We start from the raw sequence: 13,524 nt of genomic DNA, 5'->3' as shown, positions 1-13,524 counted from the left end.
TATATATCTGCCACACAGCTGGCGCTTCTCCTGCAGAAGTCGTCTCACGCACTCAGCCAGTACTCAAGCTCCGAGCCACTCGTTCTTGCGGCCTTGTTCTCTTGTCCCACCTAGCCGACCTCATCATGCACGTTCTTTCACTCAGTGTATTCGCCCTTCAGGCGGCTTCAGCTGTTCTCAGCAACCCACTCCCTCAGACCGATGACAGGGCTGCTGCTGCTGCCGAGAACATCGATCAACTCGCGGCTCTCGCTCAGGCTGCCTACCAGAAGTCGGAAGAGATGATCCAAAGCGGAGAAATCCAGAAGCGTGGAAGCTCCTGCTCTCTTGGAAACATCCAAATTCGCAAGGAATGGTAAGTCTATTTTTATTATGCTCGCCATCTACCTCAAATCGCATTTAACATAAACCTAGGGGCTCATTGCAAAGACAAGAAAAGCTTGATTACATCAAGGCTGTGCAATGCCTTCAGTCAAAGCCTGCATTGACCCCTTCTGACATTGTTCCCGGTGCCAAGAGTCGGTTCGATGACTTCGTTGCCACACACATTAACCAGACTTTCACCATCCACTACACTGGCACGTTTCTGTCCTGGCACCGACGTTTCACTTGGTTGTATGAGGAGGCGCTCAGAGAAGAATGCGGCTACAAGGGCACTCAACCCGTAAGTTGCCTGCACGAACACATGGTTGCCAATAGCTAATCAGCATGAAAGTATTGGGACTGGGCAAAAACCGCCATCACTGGAGTTGACAGTTCTCCCATCTTCGACGGCAGCGAGACATCAATGTCCGGAAACGGAGAGTTCATCCCTGACCAGGAAGATATTATTCTTACCAACCCTGATGGGTCGGAAGCCGCTCGCCTTCCGACTGGGACTGGAGGTGGCTGTATTACCTCCGGTCCCTTCAAGAATATGTCTGTGAACCTTGGCCCTCTGGCACTCTCTCTTCCGGGCGGAGGTAGTGAGACAAACCCAGACGGGTTCTTTGCCTACAACCCCCGCTGCCTGAAGCGTGACTTGACTACGGCTATCAACCGGAGGTACTCGAACGCTTCCGCAATCCTGCACAACATTCTGGTTCCTCAGAACGTCGGCAAGTTCCAAGTTGAGATGCAGGGAGATCCCGAGTCGGGTACCATGGGCATGGGCATCCACGGAGGTGGTCATTTCGTGAGTAGCTCCGTTCCTCCCGTGTTATTCATGTCACGACGCGAAGCTAATATTCATCAGACTCTTGGAGGTGACCCTGGAAGGGACTTTTTCGTATCGCCCGGTGACCCCGCTTTCTACTTGCATCACGCGCAGATTGATCGCGTCTGGTGGATGTGGCAGATGCTGTCACCCAACGCTCGCCAATTTGCTGATGATGCCGTCATGGGAACGAACACATTCTTGAACTCGCCTCCAAGTGCAAACACAACTCTTGACGATGTTCTCGAGTACGGATACGCTGCCGGTCCTCCTATTAAGATTCGTGACACGATGAGCACTCTTGCTGGTCCTTACTGCTATATCTACTTGTGAAGAAAGGTGCTTTACTTAGTTTACTCCTCTTATGTAAGACAAAATACTCTCCAAGTAGAAATGAAAGTCAGCAAACGGATGATTATCACATTATAGGTTTATATTTAAAGTAGTGTTTAATATATAGAAGATATGAAGAAGCACATAGATGTACCAAAGACATTCAGTTGGCTAGCAAAGATAGCGTCAGTCTCAGTCGTAAGGCCATTTCTCATTGCTAGAGCGATGGTATCAAAAGCCCTAGATGTAATCCTACAGTGTCACGCAATCTCTGTGCTTCGCTATGTCTCAACATCTGGTAAAAGAAATGAGCCAACTCTACTTCGAGTTAGTATCATCCTTTCTAGGACTTGGTATAGGTCGAGTTTTGTCATACGTACCCGATTAATGCATAACATGCACACATGAGTGTTCCTTTGATGCCCGGCATCTTCAAATTGCCCCGCCCATCGCTCAGCAGAAGCCGTGTGGATAGTGCGGCTACGCCTAAAAGGGCAGCCGCTTCAAATAAGCTGAAATCAAAAGCTGCGTCTCGGTGCATGATCCAGCCTGCTAGAATGGTTATAGGCGCTGCGCAAAGCGCGATCTGTATGGCTGAACCAGCTGCAACCGCGATGGCTAGATCTAGCTTCTCTTTCGACGCCATTGTTACGACGGTGACATACTCTGCCACGTTTCCAATGACCGGCAGAATTATCAAGCCGATAAAAGACTCTGACAGGTGGCCTTGATGAGTTATGTCATCAATCGTTCCGACGAGAAACTCGGTACACATTGACATCAAGGCCGAGCTTATGATTAAGGTGATGACGGAAATTGCTTTTTGTCCTAAGGATCTCCGGGAGCTATCTTCTCGATCTCGAAGAATTGCGACTTTCGAACGGTTAGTCTGGAAGATGCGCAAACTACCTGAACGAGACCTACGATGGCCGCCGGTGCTGGGCTGAGAGACTCTATTGAAGCGGGTAGGATCCGCAATCGAACGACAAAGTGACTGACGGCTCAGTGACTCTAAGCTGTCGCAAGAGCTCTCGCGGCTATCTCTTTGTTCGATCTTGTCTTCTTTTCTGCCGCGCTCTTCTTCGCTATCCTCATGTGAGGATGCGGAACGTGAAGAGAATTCAATGTTTTCGAGCTCGATGGAGGTATCAGTAGAGCAGTAGCCCTCATTGGTGCCATTTGATGCAGCCGCATGAGAGTCCACAGGACGAATGATTCGAAGCGAAAATGGAGCGTCAGGTACTACTAGCGTTCGGCCATCTTCTAGGTCCGTCGCATCTGGCTGTCGGATCGCAGAGGCGTGTTGCTCTCTCAGTTCATGGATGAAGTAGAAGATGTAAATAAACAGAACCACAAAGGATGAAGCTCTGCTCATTGTCAACATGGCTTCATTAGCTCCATCGCGCGCTTGAAACGTACGGCTGAAGGCGGCCTGGCGTATATGAGTATGTTCTCAAACAGATGAAAGGTAGGTGTCGCTTCGCTCACTCACCGGTATCAGAAGGACAAAGACGGAAACAAATAATAGGCAGCCCAGAAGTTGAGTCTCTGAAATATTCAAGGCCGGCTCCTGTCGCGATACTCCGCAGACACATAGGGCGGTGCCAAGAATCGGTAGTAAGTTGACAAGCATTGAGCCAAGGATTGACGCTTGAACGACTTGGATCTGATTATGTTTGAGGGCGATGCTACGAACATTAGCACAATACGAATGGCTTGATGAGAGCGATGAAGGACTTGCTTACATGCTGGAAATTTGTCAGAATCGTTTCTGTTTCGGTAAATGAACTTTGGCCAGATGCCAAGATAACTCACAATAAAATCAGCTCCACCAGGTTTCCCATGGTTATGTTTAGCAAAGCTCCAACCGTGTCGCCTGCGTCGGAAGCAATCATCTCGGTAGCTCCAGTAAGCAAAGAGGACAGTGGCACCACCGCTATGGCATTGGTGATGAATATGACCAGGGGAGCTTTATCAGACCAAAACGCCCAAACGCCGATGGGTACGAAGATGAGAAGGCAATTGAGCCACAATGAAAACATTTTCTTTCGAATTGCTTTCTTGACCTGCGGTGACTCTGCAGGTTTTAGAAGAGTTGTATTTTCGAAGGGCGAAAGATCGCGTGAGATGAGACTAGCCTCAGAACCGGCAGCTTCGGAAAAGGTCAGATGTCTGCTGCCTCCGGGCATCCGAGGGCTCATGTAAACCGCGTGCAAGGACTTTTTTTTTCGACCAAGCATGAATATGAGACGAACTATATCCCCAATGACCACAATGAAGAAAATATCATCATATGCTTACTTTCGTTCTCGAAATGCGGGGATTGTGGCATCGCAAGCGGACTTACACTTGAGTGGACCGGCTGTTGTAGCGGCCTCAAGATACAGCCCTAAGTGGTTGCTACATTTCAAAATTTCCCTGATACATCTCAACATCATAATATCTCTACCTTCAGTCATTTTTGTGTCTGTTTTGGACAGAAAACCATCGTATGAGGGATTTTGAGATGCGGCACATGGCCCGTGAGGGGCGTGTTTGATGAGAGGGATTTTCTGACGGAGGCCTCCAGCTACGTATCTGAGCGACTACCGTCAGGCCCTTCCCTAGATCTCCTCATATGGCTTGTCAGGTTCAGTCTAGTGGTATTCTCGGGCCTCAGGTATCTCAATTGCCCGAGAGATTTGCTCATACACGTGGCAGGGGATCCCTTAGCGGGACATCTTGCGAGCTCGGGAAGATGAAAACGAGCTGGTAGGTTTCCAGTGGCCGCATCTCTCACAGCCGTGTAAATGGATGTCCCACGGCCATGCAAATGATAAGCCGCTGCTATTGTGATGTAGGCCTACATTTCGCTCATGTTGTATCATGGACCCTGCCGCGTCAGCCCTTTCGCATTTAGAGCACAACAAAAGCTGCTCGTCATTCTCTTCTTTTTGAGAATACCCGCGCCGGCACCAAAATCTTGCCCACAAGTACGTGTAAGCTTCGGAAAGTTGAGTCAAGTAGCATTTGGTATTTACAGTGCTACAGAACAGGCCTGATCTAGTGAAAAGTGATATGTAAGCATAGCAGGATACCTTTTGGCAGTGGTCGCCAACCACGAGGTGGTAAGCCCCAAGTGTAAGACCAACAACCGTTGAAAGTATCCATCTAGAGATGGAATTGAAGATAAATCTGGACAAAAGAAACAAAATCCACAAAATCACACAGTTGTCAAACACGCCGCCCCGTCTGCATCACGAATCGTTCTCGGAGGGTTTTGCCAAACATGTTGAATATTCCTTTCCACACCCAAGGTCGAGACAATGCTGGAGACTCTCCCTTCGTCGGCAATGGCGCGACTTTAGTTCGCAATGCCCTTAAGAAGCTCGTCGAGGCTTCCAGATGTAACGACGGTCACCTTCTCACAGAGCTCAGGGGGGCATACTTCCTCATAAGCCTGAATCATTCAAAGTCAGCATCTTGGTTTCTTAACTTGGGTATTCATAAAGTACTACAATCAATTTTCCAGGCTTCTTAGAACAGTCTTCCTTCAAAGCCACATGTCGGATCACAGAGGCGGCCAGCGTGGTGGGACCCCAGTTGAATACCGTTGGGGTCAAGGGCGCATTCTCGCGAAATTGATGGAGGTTGTCTGAAGCTTGCGGTAAGTATTCACATTCCGGTCTTTGATGTGCAATAGTAGAAGTAAATACCTTCAAAACGAGTTACAACGTCCAAAATAGTCGCGCCCCTTTGGCCGAATCCCACGCCAGTCACACCCCAGTGGGTGCCGTTCATTCGGTCAGCGATTCTTGCGATTGGCTGGTCCGGGCCTTGGAACAAAACTATGCCGAGTATTGATCAGTAAGTGATTCACACCTGGTGTTACGAGCGAATTGTACCGTAGACATTGAAGCCGGCCTTCACGAGTGCGGCGGTGTCATTCCGAAGTTCCTTATCAACATCAACAGGGTCATAGTGCTGCGCAATCACGTATGGGTGATAAGCAGGAAGCCCCCTGCGCATGTTTAGTCGAGCTCTAAGGTTATTCAACGATCTATGCGGTTCTTACGTATAGAAGACGTTAATTTCACCACACCCAACATTGGAAGGGTAGGTGATGTGAGGGAGCCGGAGTGGTCCCAAGGATGCGATCGTGGTTCCGAAAAGCGCCAAGGTGAGAACATTTCCCAGTGAGTATCTCATGTTGAATCTCGAGTTTGCCAGCGTGCCGATGTAGCTTTGAAAGTTTGAGGATAATCAGTTGAAGTCAGACGGTGGAATATGGGAGCTGATGATGCTCAAAGCTTATCAACCACCAATTGTAAGGATGACAGCGACGCTTTTGTAGTCAAATGTCTTGACTTCAGCCATGGACTATGTTAAACCATCGCCAAATAATGGTATGCCCCTTTCTCTTAGCCGATGAGTCATCGGCACAGCTTGAATCGCGACGTCGCGGAATCACTTCACCAAGGTTGTCAGCCTTGTTAGGCAGACTTACAAACCTGGTACGTAATAATTGGCCTGCATATCCTGAAAGAGAAATACAATGTACCTTGTTCTTGGATAAAGAAGTTCTACCCTGCTTGAGTTGCAGAGTGGCGCACCCACGTATTGCAATTCTGTGTAACCTGAGCGCTCTGCAAGGTCTTCATGACGACATGAAGCTTGGTTTGGTAATGATCCAATCAGCTGATTTTACTAATTTCAGTCTACTCATTCATAGGATCACAACATTTCAGCGAGTCCAGAGCCAGGAGCTGGAGCGTAGCAGAGCTCTAGGTGAGGACCAAAGCAAAGTCACGAAACTACCCTCAACCCGGCGGTTGATGGCTATGCTGTCCTATCTCCGGGTATCGTTACAAGGATCTTCAAGGGATTAAACGGTTGAAATTTATGGGTCCCCCAGTCAATAACACACCCTGCAGATATTATTAGAGGCACTTTCAAATCATCTACGGCCTCGCAAGCCGCATCCTTCGGAGTTCATCAGGCAACACTGTGGGGCTCCCGAAACCTTACCGGGACCGAGTCGGGAACCTTTCATGACCGAATGCTACATACCCCATTGCATCGTCGAGCTTCAAGACACTCCCTGGTTGATTAAACGGAATTAAGATGATAGACTATGTGGATTTGTAATGTTTCGTAAGAATGCTCTAATAAGGAGGAGACTATCCTGCAGAATGAGGCTGCTTCACCGTTTGTAATCAATCCAGCTCCACGGAGTTCGCGATAATCATGAGCGTGGTGTCTTTCTTGTCATGATTTAAGCAAAGAAAATGAGATGCAATATCTCAAATGAGGTTACGGAGTCAACTCACAGTCCGGTCCACGGGGAAGTCATCTGCAAATCCTCTCGCATCTTGCGGCCAGCTACATATGTTTATTCGCCATGCTTCTCGAATCTCTACTGTGGTCTATGGCCACAGCGATTAGTTTTCATCAATTTGATCGATCTATATTGAACTTCGACTTCCCCCCAAATCCAAAAGTTGAAAGGTTTAAGGTCCACGTCCATGAATCATTTCTTTATGATACCTTACAGAAAGTGAGATCCTATCGACCTACACATGGCCTGTCTTCGGCTTGGGACATTGAAGGGCCACCCGCTAGAAACCTGACCAGCGTTGCGAAGTACTGGGCTCAACAATACGATTGGACGAATGTTGAGAAGAAGCTCAACGACGACTTCGATCACTATGCAACGACTGTCCCGGGAGGCGAGAATTACCCATATCCTGTACCGCTGCACTTTATCCATCACGTCTCCGCCAACGCCAACGCCACACCACTGCTCCTCCTTCACGGATGGCCATCAACAAATCTGGAGTGGTCAAAAGTCATCAAGCCTCTGTCAGAGAATTTCGAACAGCCATTCCACATCGTCGCACCGGATCTACCTGGCTTTGGATTCAGTCCAGAGCCAGAACACCCCGGGCTAGGATTGCGCGAAATGGGATGGGCCTTTGACGCATTGATGCACCAGCTCGGTTACCAAAGGTATGGAATAGTCACTACGGACCTCGGATGGGTCACCGGAATGTGGATGACCATCGACATCCGTAATAGTATCCTTGGCCACATGTGTGACTTCTTTATCGCCGAGCCAAGCACTGGAGACCGGGCTCGACTGGCGCAGAATCAGACCACCGACGAGGAAACTGTTTACATTAAATCTGTCGATACATGGTTCAGCTCACATTGGGCGTATGGCGTAGTTCATAGCCAGAAGCCTTTGACGATATCCCAAGCTCTGGCTGATAGTCCGGTTGGTCTGCTTGGCTGGTTCTGGGATGTCAACTACGCCACTTCCAACGGCTACCCTTACACCGAGGAAGAGCTCATCACGGATGCGATGATGATGTATATACCGGGACCATACGCAGGTATTCGAGCTTACCTGGGTTTCCAGGTTTGTCATCCCATGTTGAGCGTGGTATTTGCAAGCATCGTAATTATTGACGCCTGTGCTAGTCGCAATTTCCCTATACAGACGTGCCCACAGGAGTTTCTCAATGGAGTATGGGTGATGGCCCATTCCCTGATGTTGGAAACTTTGGGTTCGCGGTGTGTTCTATCAATTGTGGAACACGTGTGTCCAGACACCAAAACTGACTTTCAACAGCCAAGAGATTGGATCGAAAGATCCGTTAACTTGGTGTATTTCCAGAGACATCAAGTTGGCGGGCATTTCCCAGCTGTCAGTCAACCCGATCTGTGGCTGGATGACGTGCGGACTTTCTTTTCCGCCCTAAGCAAGTCGTCTTCTGTGGAAAGAGATGAGCTGTAAACTGTTGTTAGAGAGGCCGAATAAACAACACGACGATGAGACTCGTTGAATGGCTGTGTGTAAAATACAATGCACATATTGAATGCGGTCCAAACGGTCTCTAATGAAACATGAGCCTGGCGAATCTTCAAAGTTCTTGTTTTTATCGCATAGTCTAGACCGAAGTCTTTGGCATCATACCCTATTATTAGCCTCCAACGGTTCATCTATTCACCTGTAAAATGGTCCCGCTGCATGTCTTAAGCGCTGTTAGCGTGTCCACGTATCATGCCACAACGCCACCGATGTGCAGCACCAGCCACGCCCCGTCTCTCCACGGCTGGTGCTCAGGAGGATCCTGCAATATCCAAGACAGCTGTCATTGATCCAGACATTGAAGCAAGTCCTCCCTGGAACTGGGGTCGACAAGCGGTGTGTCAGCGGCTGAGTGCAGAACCCCGCGCGGGCAGGGATACAGGCCCAACGATAGAGCTGAAGGGCAAACTATGCCAAGCAAGCTTGTATGACATCCAGTGATCTCCGCAGTCTGATAAGTGACGTCAACCCACTTTCCATGTTCACTGCCAAGGAACACGAATAACAAGCCACCGCGTAGTCTGGGCATCAAAAGTGCTCACCCATCAGTCTCCCTTTTGATGTTGGGCTTCAGCTGGAGTGTTCTTGACTTTCCCCTGAGTGATCCACCCTCTAAGCCGGTTGACCCACTCTCGCAGTAACTCATTGATATATCATCATTGTTCCTCGAGGCCTCTCGTCTCTCATCGTCGAGTAACGCTTCACTCTCCTCTGCATTGCTCTTTTGCATATTCAAAAATCCTTATTCAAAATGGCAGGAATCGTAGACAAGTTGACCGCCTCGGGAGGCACTGAATCAGCAGGTAGGGCACAGCGATTCCAGTTCAGGGCTACAATGGTTGGCTGTTCGGCGATTGATATCTAATATCTCATCAGGATTCCTCAACGATATCATCGAGCAGCTATGGCCAAACATCAATGTTGCCGGGTGTAGGATGGTGAAGGAGATCGTCGAGCCCATGTTCGCTACGATGCTTCCTGGACCCCTCGCTAGTCTCAAGTTCGTCAAGCTAGACCTCGGAAATGTCCCCATGCGGGTATCAGAAGTGGACGTCCATAAGGTCGACAACGGCGGCATCAAGCTTGACATGGATGTGATCTGGGAGGGAAAGAGCGATATCGAGCTCGACGGCAAGATGGTGCCCAAGCTGGTAAGACCTTTATGACCACCTGACTCGCGCATAGCTAAAATGGACGACAACAGGGCATTGAACATGTTCATCTGAAAGGCAGGCTTTCGATCTTGCTCGCACCCCTAACAAATGTCATCCCTTTGGTATGTCCATCTGCATCGATTCTCATCTAGTCGGATTCCGGGTGCTAACTGGACGATCAAGATTGGAGCTGCGCAAGTCGCTTTCATCAACCCGCCAGAACTCAAGCTTGACTTCACCAATGCTGCAAATATTGCAGACTGGGCTTTGGTTGACAAGGCCGTGCGCAAGGTCATTCTGGACATCATCGCCTCAATGGCTGTGCTCCCCAACCGTTATCTTGTGAAGCTCGACAGTAACAACGACTACTTCAGAACATACCTGCCTCACTTGGGTGCCCTTCGCCTCACCATTGAGAGGGCAATTGGCATCAGCGGCCCAAAGAAGAGCGGTGCCAAGAGGCTTTTGGCGAAGATTGTTAAGGATGTTCCCGACTGCTACGCCAAGGTGAACGTCGGTGCCGAGGAGGAGTGGCGCACCTCTGTCAAGAAGAATGATCACGACCCAGAGTGGAACGAGACTCACGACTTCCTCGTCGCAGACTACGATCAGCGCATCTTTATTGATGTCCAAGACGATGACCTTGGTGGCGATGACGATATCGGTATCGCGACTACTACCGTCAAGGACATTTTGCTCAATGGCGGCTCCCAAGAGTTGGCTCTTGCCCACAAGGATGAGCCTACTGATGCTAAGATCGTTGTCCACGCAAAGTTCTACAACTTTGTGGACAACGCTGAAGTCATCACAACTACTCAAAGTGAGAACGAGCACCAAATCGTCGGTCTCGCCACGGTCCTCATCGCCAGCGCCCTCGGTTTGCAGGGCCAGCGTGATGAGCTGAACCCCAGTATCAAGGTGACGTGGGGCGCAAAGGAGTTCCGCACTGCAGCCAAGACCTACAGCCCGGGAACGGATATCTTCAACCCATCTTTTGATCAGGCTTTCAGGATCCCTGTGACGGCAGATCTGCTCGCCAACCCCGCCAACTTCAAGATTTCTCTGCTCAACAAGGCGGACGAGACTGGTGCTGTTGAGATCCCCTTCCAGGATATTCTTCAGGCGCCTGGCTTGGTCAAGGAGGAGAGCTTCGATGTTGGATCTGGTGCGACTGTGAGAGCCAGTATCTCTCTTCGCGGCTTACAGGTTGCGCACTGATTAGCTCATGATTTGACGACATGTTCATGTATAACTCCACGATAATACACGATTGACAGATATTGATCAGGTTGACACGTATCTTGTGATGAGGAAGTATCGATCTACGTTAGATCAAGTGTCTGTAGCTCAATGGTCCCCTGCAAGAGCTCGCCATCCATTATACCATGAACGTACGCCTCGCCAACAATTTGGGAATATCCAGTCCAAATACATGAGCGAGTCGAAGTGATGAACGGTGCGTCTGCGCCAATAATTATCCACACATGATCGCCCACTGATGCTGCCATTGGCGCGAGTCCGACATATCCTCCGTCAGTTACGAAGGGGCGTCTCCCGATGAGTTTGGCAAGTGCAACATTCATGTACTTCATGCCCTCGAAGTGTTTCCCTTGTCGCAAAGCTTGGTATGACATGAACATTTCACCAGATGCCCTTTCCGTCTCCCAGTTGAATGCAAACTCTCGATCAGCGATTGGTGTTCTCCACAACGCCTCTCTCAGTGCTTCATCGGTATTGTAGACTGCATTAATTCCTGCCAATGTGGAACCAAGATCATCGAGCCATCTGAGCAATAATGACTGTTGAAGCCCATCTGCCTCACCCGCGTTCAACCCATTCAATCTTACGAAAGGCTCTCCTTGTTTGACGATCTTGCCGACTTTCATAGCCTTCAACGATAGCGAGTTCGTAATGAACCGATTCTCGTCCGAGAATGCCGCTGAGAGAGACTGAGAGAGTAATCCGGAGGCCGTGTATGCTCTTTCTTTGTTTTGGCCTCGCACTATGAAAATGGATGGAACGTGTAACGGCTGCGCCAGAAATTTCGAGGACCAGTCGGGTGCCCATGACGGTTTGCTTTGATATACCATACTTGCGGGACAAGTGTGAACACCCCCAAACCCTGCAAATGATAGCATTCTTGGGCCATAGTAGATCAGACAGGCTTTAGCTACCTCCGTCCGAGTCGTTTGCCAATCTTTGTTGTACTGGACTGGAATTGACGGGCTCAAATCAGAGGTAATCAGACCCAACAGAGAGAAGACGTAGTCTCGTTGATCGGAGGCCTGGAGTTGAGCTTTATTTGCCATTCTTGAGAGCAAGGAGAAAAGGGTGAATAGCGAGCAGTTTGGGCGAGTGAAGGCAACGGGAGTCACCCTATCGAGAGCCGCTGTGAGAAAAGTCACCAGCGTAGAGCTGTCTCGCATCCCCGTGCCCGAGCCGACGATGTTCAGATAGTCGCGCACGCCGCATAGCACCCAGAATCCGTTGTAGAATGCATCCCAAGAGGTCCAGGTATCACCGCAACAGACCACACAGTCTTTTGACAGCACGCGTTCCTGTATCACCCAGACACGCTCGAACCAGGCTCGCTCGAACAAAGAGCCGATGGCGTTTAATCTTGCAGACTTGTTGTGACAAAGCTCTCCGATTATTCCTCTAAGCATAGTCTGGACCTTGTCCACCATCGGATTCACGGCGGTCTCAGTGAAGGGGAATTCGGACCAGGACATGACAGCAAAAGCCCCCGACTCCACCAAATTGTTCAATTCGAAAAGAGTATTCATTGCAAGGTCACTGTCCAAGCTTGCCAGGCCGAGCCAAATGAAGGTTTTTGTAGCGTTGCGGTAGATTTCTCTCATGTAAGATACTTGCTGGGCTTTCTCTGCTTCGTTTTGCTGGTCAATACACAAGGCATCGATCCAAAAGGTTGATCCGAGATTCTCGGTAATTCGTCGAGAAGCCAATCGTCTCAGAGCTGCTTCTAAGTTTGTGGTAACTTGAACCCACTGGTCCTCCACTCGGATGTCCTTCGTGATCTCGGCATCTCCCCATGCGTATGAAACCGCCACGTAGGACTGCCCCTCGTTGAGGCTGGCGTGATTCAGGCGACAGCGAACTGGTAAGTCCGCCGTAGACCCCAGGCCTTCTGTCTCCAGAGGTGCTATTTCGATGAGTCGAACTTCTTTCTTTTCTGGATCTAGCGATTGATATTGGAAGGACCGCAAGCTGCTAGCCATCTGATGTTCGGCCATTGGCCGCGATGGCGTGTCGTTGAGTGAAGTACTCCGGCGTGCAGTCGTCAATTGCCTTTTGACCGCACTTGCTTTCTCCAGTTGTGACTTGAAAAGAGCAATACCCCTAATGGTCGCTTTTCTGTGGCTCTTCAACGGATCGGGTCTGCTCGTCGCAGCGGCAAGATTTCTCGCGGTTTGCTATGCCCCTCTCTCACAAGGCAACTCTGCTGACATGTTGCAGATGGTCCTGTTGATCCAACCAATCATGGGATGTTGCGATAACCAGTCGTCTCGTCGTGCGGGTATGATTGGTTGTGTTCTCCAAGCAGTGCTTTGACCACTTCACTCTCCGTATCCCAGACCCTCGAGATACGATGCCTCCTGTTTCTTCAAGTTCTAACTCTGGTGTATGGAAACGAAAGGATCATTTCCTTCTCAGTGTAACATCATATTTTTCAGAATAGAATGGAGACACCTTTTGCCTATCTTAGACCAACCTTGGCTCTTAAGTGCCACAAAACTCATACAATTGGTCCACACTCACGAATATAGCGACGGGTTTAAATCAGTGGGTTCAAAGATAGAATGGAATGCTGGAAACAGTTGGCCGAAATGAAGATAGAAATGACGTTCGAGAAGCCCCTTTTTGGATTTCGTCACAGCAGAGTGTTTGGTCGTCGTCGCCGATCTAGCCTCAAGGTCCCGAAATAGCGTATGCCAGTCGTGAAGGGGTATATGTACGATCTTCTGTTA

At 49.4% G+C, this 13,524-nt stretch overlaps 6 protein-coding genes across 6 annotated transcripts; 3 read left to right on the top strand and 3 right to left on the bottom strand.

Moving 5' to 3' along the window:
* Positions 1 to 125: 125 nt before the first annotated feature.
* BDZ83DRAFT_718059 (uncharacterized protein) lies at positions 126 to 1,528 on the top strand (the record flags this gene model as incomplete). Its single annotated transcript, XM_060512018.1, has 4 exons — positions 126 to 355; positions 415 to 664; positions 716 to 1,174; positions 1,235 to 1,528. The coding sequence occupies 4 exons, from the start codon at positions 126 to 128 to the stop codon at positions 1,526 to 1,528; spliced, it is 1,233 nt and encodes a 410-aa protein (XP_060367148.1).
* Positions 1,529 to 1,898: 370 nt separating this feature from the next.
* Positions 1,899 to 3,717, bottom strand: BDZ83DRAFT_573135 (uncharacterized protein; the record flags this gene model as incomplete). Its single annotated transcript, XM_060504592.1, has 3 exons — positions 1,899 to 2,960; positions 3,021 to 3,216; positions 3,344 to 3,717. The coding sequence occupies 3 exons, from the start codon at positions 3,715 to 3,717 to the stop codon at positions 1,899 to 1,901; spliced, it is 1,632 nt and encodes a 543-aa protein (XP_060367147.1).
* A 1,227-nt stretch (positions 3,718 to 4,944) lies between these two features.
* BDZ83DRAFT_227343 (uncharacterized protein) lies at positions 4,945 to 6,031 on the bottom strand. Its single transcript, XM_060501783.1, has 4 exons — positions 5,583 to 6,031; positions 5,413 to 5,528; positions 5,224 to 5,355; positions 4,945 to 5,162 (listed from the first exon to the last, which is right to left on the bottom strand). Exons 1-4 carry the CDS (start codon positions 5,714 to 5,716, stop codon positions 4,999 to 5,001), a joined length of 546 nt encoding a protein of 181 aa, XP_060367146.1. The 5' UTR covers positions 5,717 to 6,031; the 3' UTR covers positions 4,945 to 4,998.
* Positions 6,032 to 6,615: 584 nt separating this feature from the next.
* On the top strand, positions 6,616 to 8,488 carry BDZ83DRAFT_614095 (Alpha/Beta hydrolase protein). Its single transcript, XM_060507806.1, has 3 exons — positions 6,616 to 7,928; positions 7,991 to 8,083; positions 8,142 to 8,488. Exons 1-3 carry the CDS (start codon positions 6,909 to 6,911, stop codon positions 8,304 to 8,306), a joined length of 1,278 nt encoding a protein of 425 aa, XP_060367145.1. The 5' UTR covers positions 6,616 to 6,908; the 3' UTR covers positions 8,307 to 8,488.
* A 361-nt stretch (positions 8,489 to 8,849) lies between these two features.
* Positions 8,850 to 10,847, top strand: BDZ83DRAFT_614091 (C2 domain-containing protein). Its single transcript, XM_060507805.1, has 4 exons — positions 8,850 to 9,184; positions 9,258 to 9,532; positions 9,586 to 9,657; positions 9,719 to 10,847. Exons 1-4 carry the CDS (start codon positions 9,133 to 9,135, stop codon positions 10,751 to 10,753), a joined length of 1,434 nt encoding a protein of 477 aa, XP_060367144.1. The 5' UTR covers positions 8,850 to 9,132; the 3' UTR covers positions 10,754 to 10,847.
* On the bottom strand, positions 10,829 to 13,032 carry BDZ83DRAFT_614089 (heterokaryon incompatibility protein-domain-containing protein). Its single transcript, XM_060507804.1, has one exon. It carries the CDS (start codon positions 12,787 to 12,789, stop codon positions 10,858 to 10,860), a length of 1,932 nt encoding a protein of 643 aa, XP_060367143.1. The 5' UTR covers positions 12,790 to 13,032; the 3' UTR covers positions 10,829 to 10,857.
* Positions 13,033 to 13,524: the final 492 nt, after the last annotated feature.

The sequence above is a fragment of the Colletotrichum acutatum genome (genome assembly GCF_030867785.1).
Source record: "Colletotrichum acutatum strain CBS 112980 chromosome Unknown BDZ83scaffold_27, whole genome shotgun sequence".
NCBI lineage: Eukaryota > Fungi > Ascomycota > Sordariomycetes > Glomerellales > Glomerellaceae > Colletotrichum > Colletotrichum acutatum.
Note: the sequence above shows the minus strand (reverse complement) of the source record. Positions and strands in the feature narration are given on the sequence as shown.

Bases quoted from the DNA above. Each gene is read 5' to 3' on its own strand.
- BDZ83DRAFT_227343 (XM_060501783.1), bottom strand. From the start codon at position 5,716: ATGAGATACTCACTGGGAAATGTTCTCACCTTGGCGCTTTTCGGAACC. The intron at 5,356-5,412 runs GTACAATTCGCT...TACTCGGCATAG, and splicing joins GGCCGGCTTCAATGTCTACG to TTTTGTTCCAAGGCCCGGAC. The intron at 5,163-5,223 runs GTATTTACTTCT...CGCAAGCTTCAG, and splicing joins CGTTGTAACTCGTTTTGAAG to ACAACCTCCATCAATTTCGC.
- BDZ83DRAFT_614095 (XM_060507806.1), top strand. From the start codon at position 6,909: ATGCTTCTCGAATCTCTACTGTGGTCTATGGCCACAGCGATTAGTTTT. The intron at 7,929-7,990 runs GTTTGTCATCCC...CGCCTGTGCTAG, and splicing joins GAGCTTACCTGGGTTTCCAG to TCGCAATTTCCCTATACAGA. The intron at 8,084-8,141 runs GTGTGTTCTATC...GACTTTCAACAG, and splicing joins TTGGAAACTTTGGGTTCGCG to CCAAGAGATTGGATCGAAAG.
- BDZ83DRAFT_614091 (XM_060507805.1), top strand. From the start codon at position 9,133: ATGGCAGGAATCGTAGACAAGTTGACCGCCTCGGGAGGCACTGAATCA. The intron at 9,533-9,585 runs GTAAGACCTTTA...GGACGACAACAG, and splicing joins GCAAGATGGTGCCCAAGCTG to GGCATTGAACATGTTCATCT. The intron at 9,658-9,718 runs GTATGTCCATCT...TGGACGATCAAG, and splicing joins TAACAAATGTCATCCCTTTG to ATTGGAGCTGCGCAAGTCGC.
- BDZ83DRAFT_614089 (XM_060507804.1), bottom strand. From the start codon at position 12,789: ATGGCCGAACATCAGATGGCTAGCAGCTTGCGGTCCTTCCAATATCAA.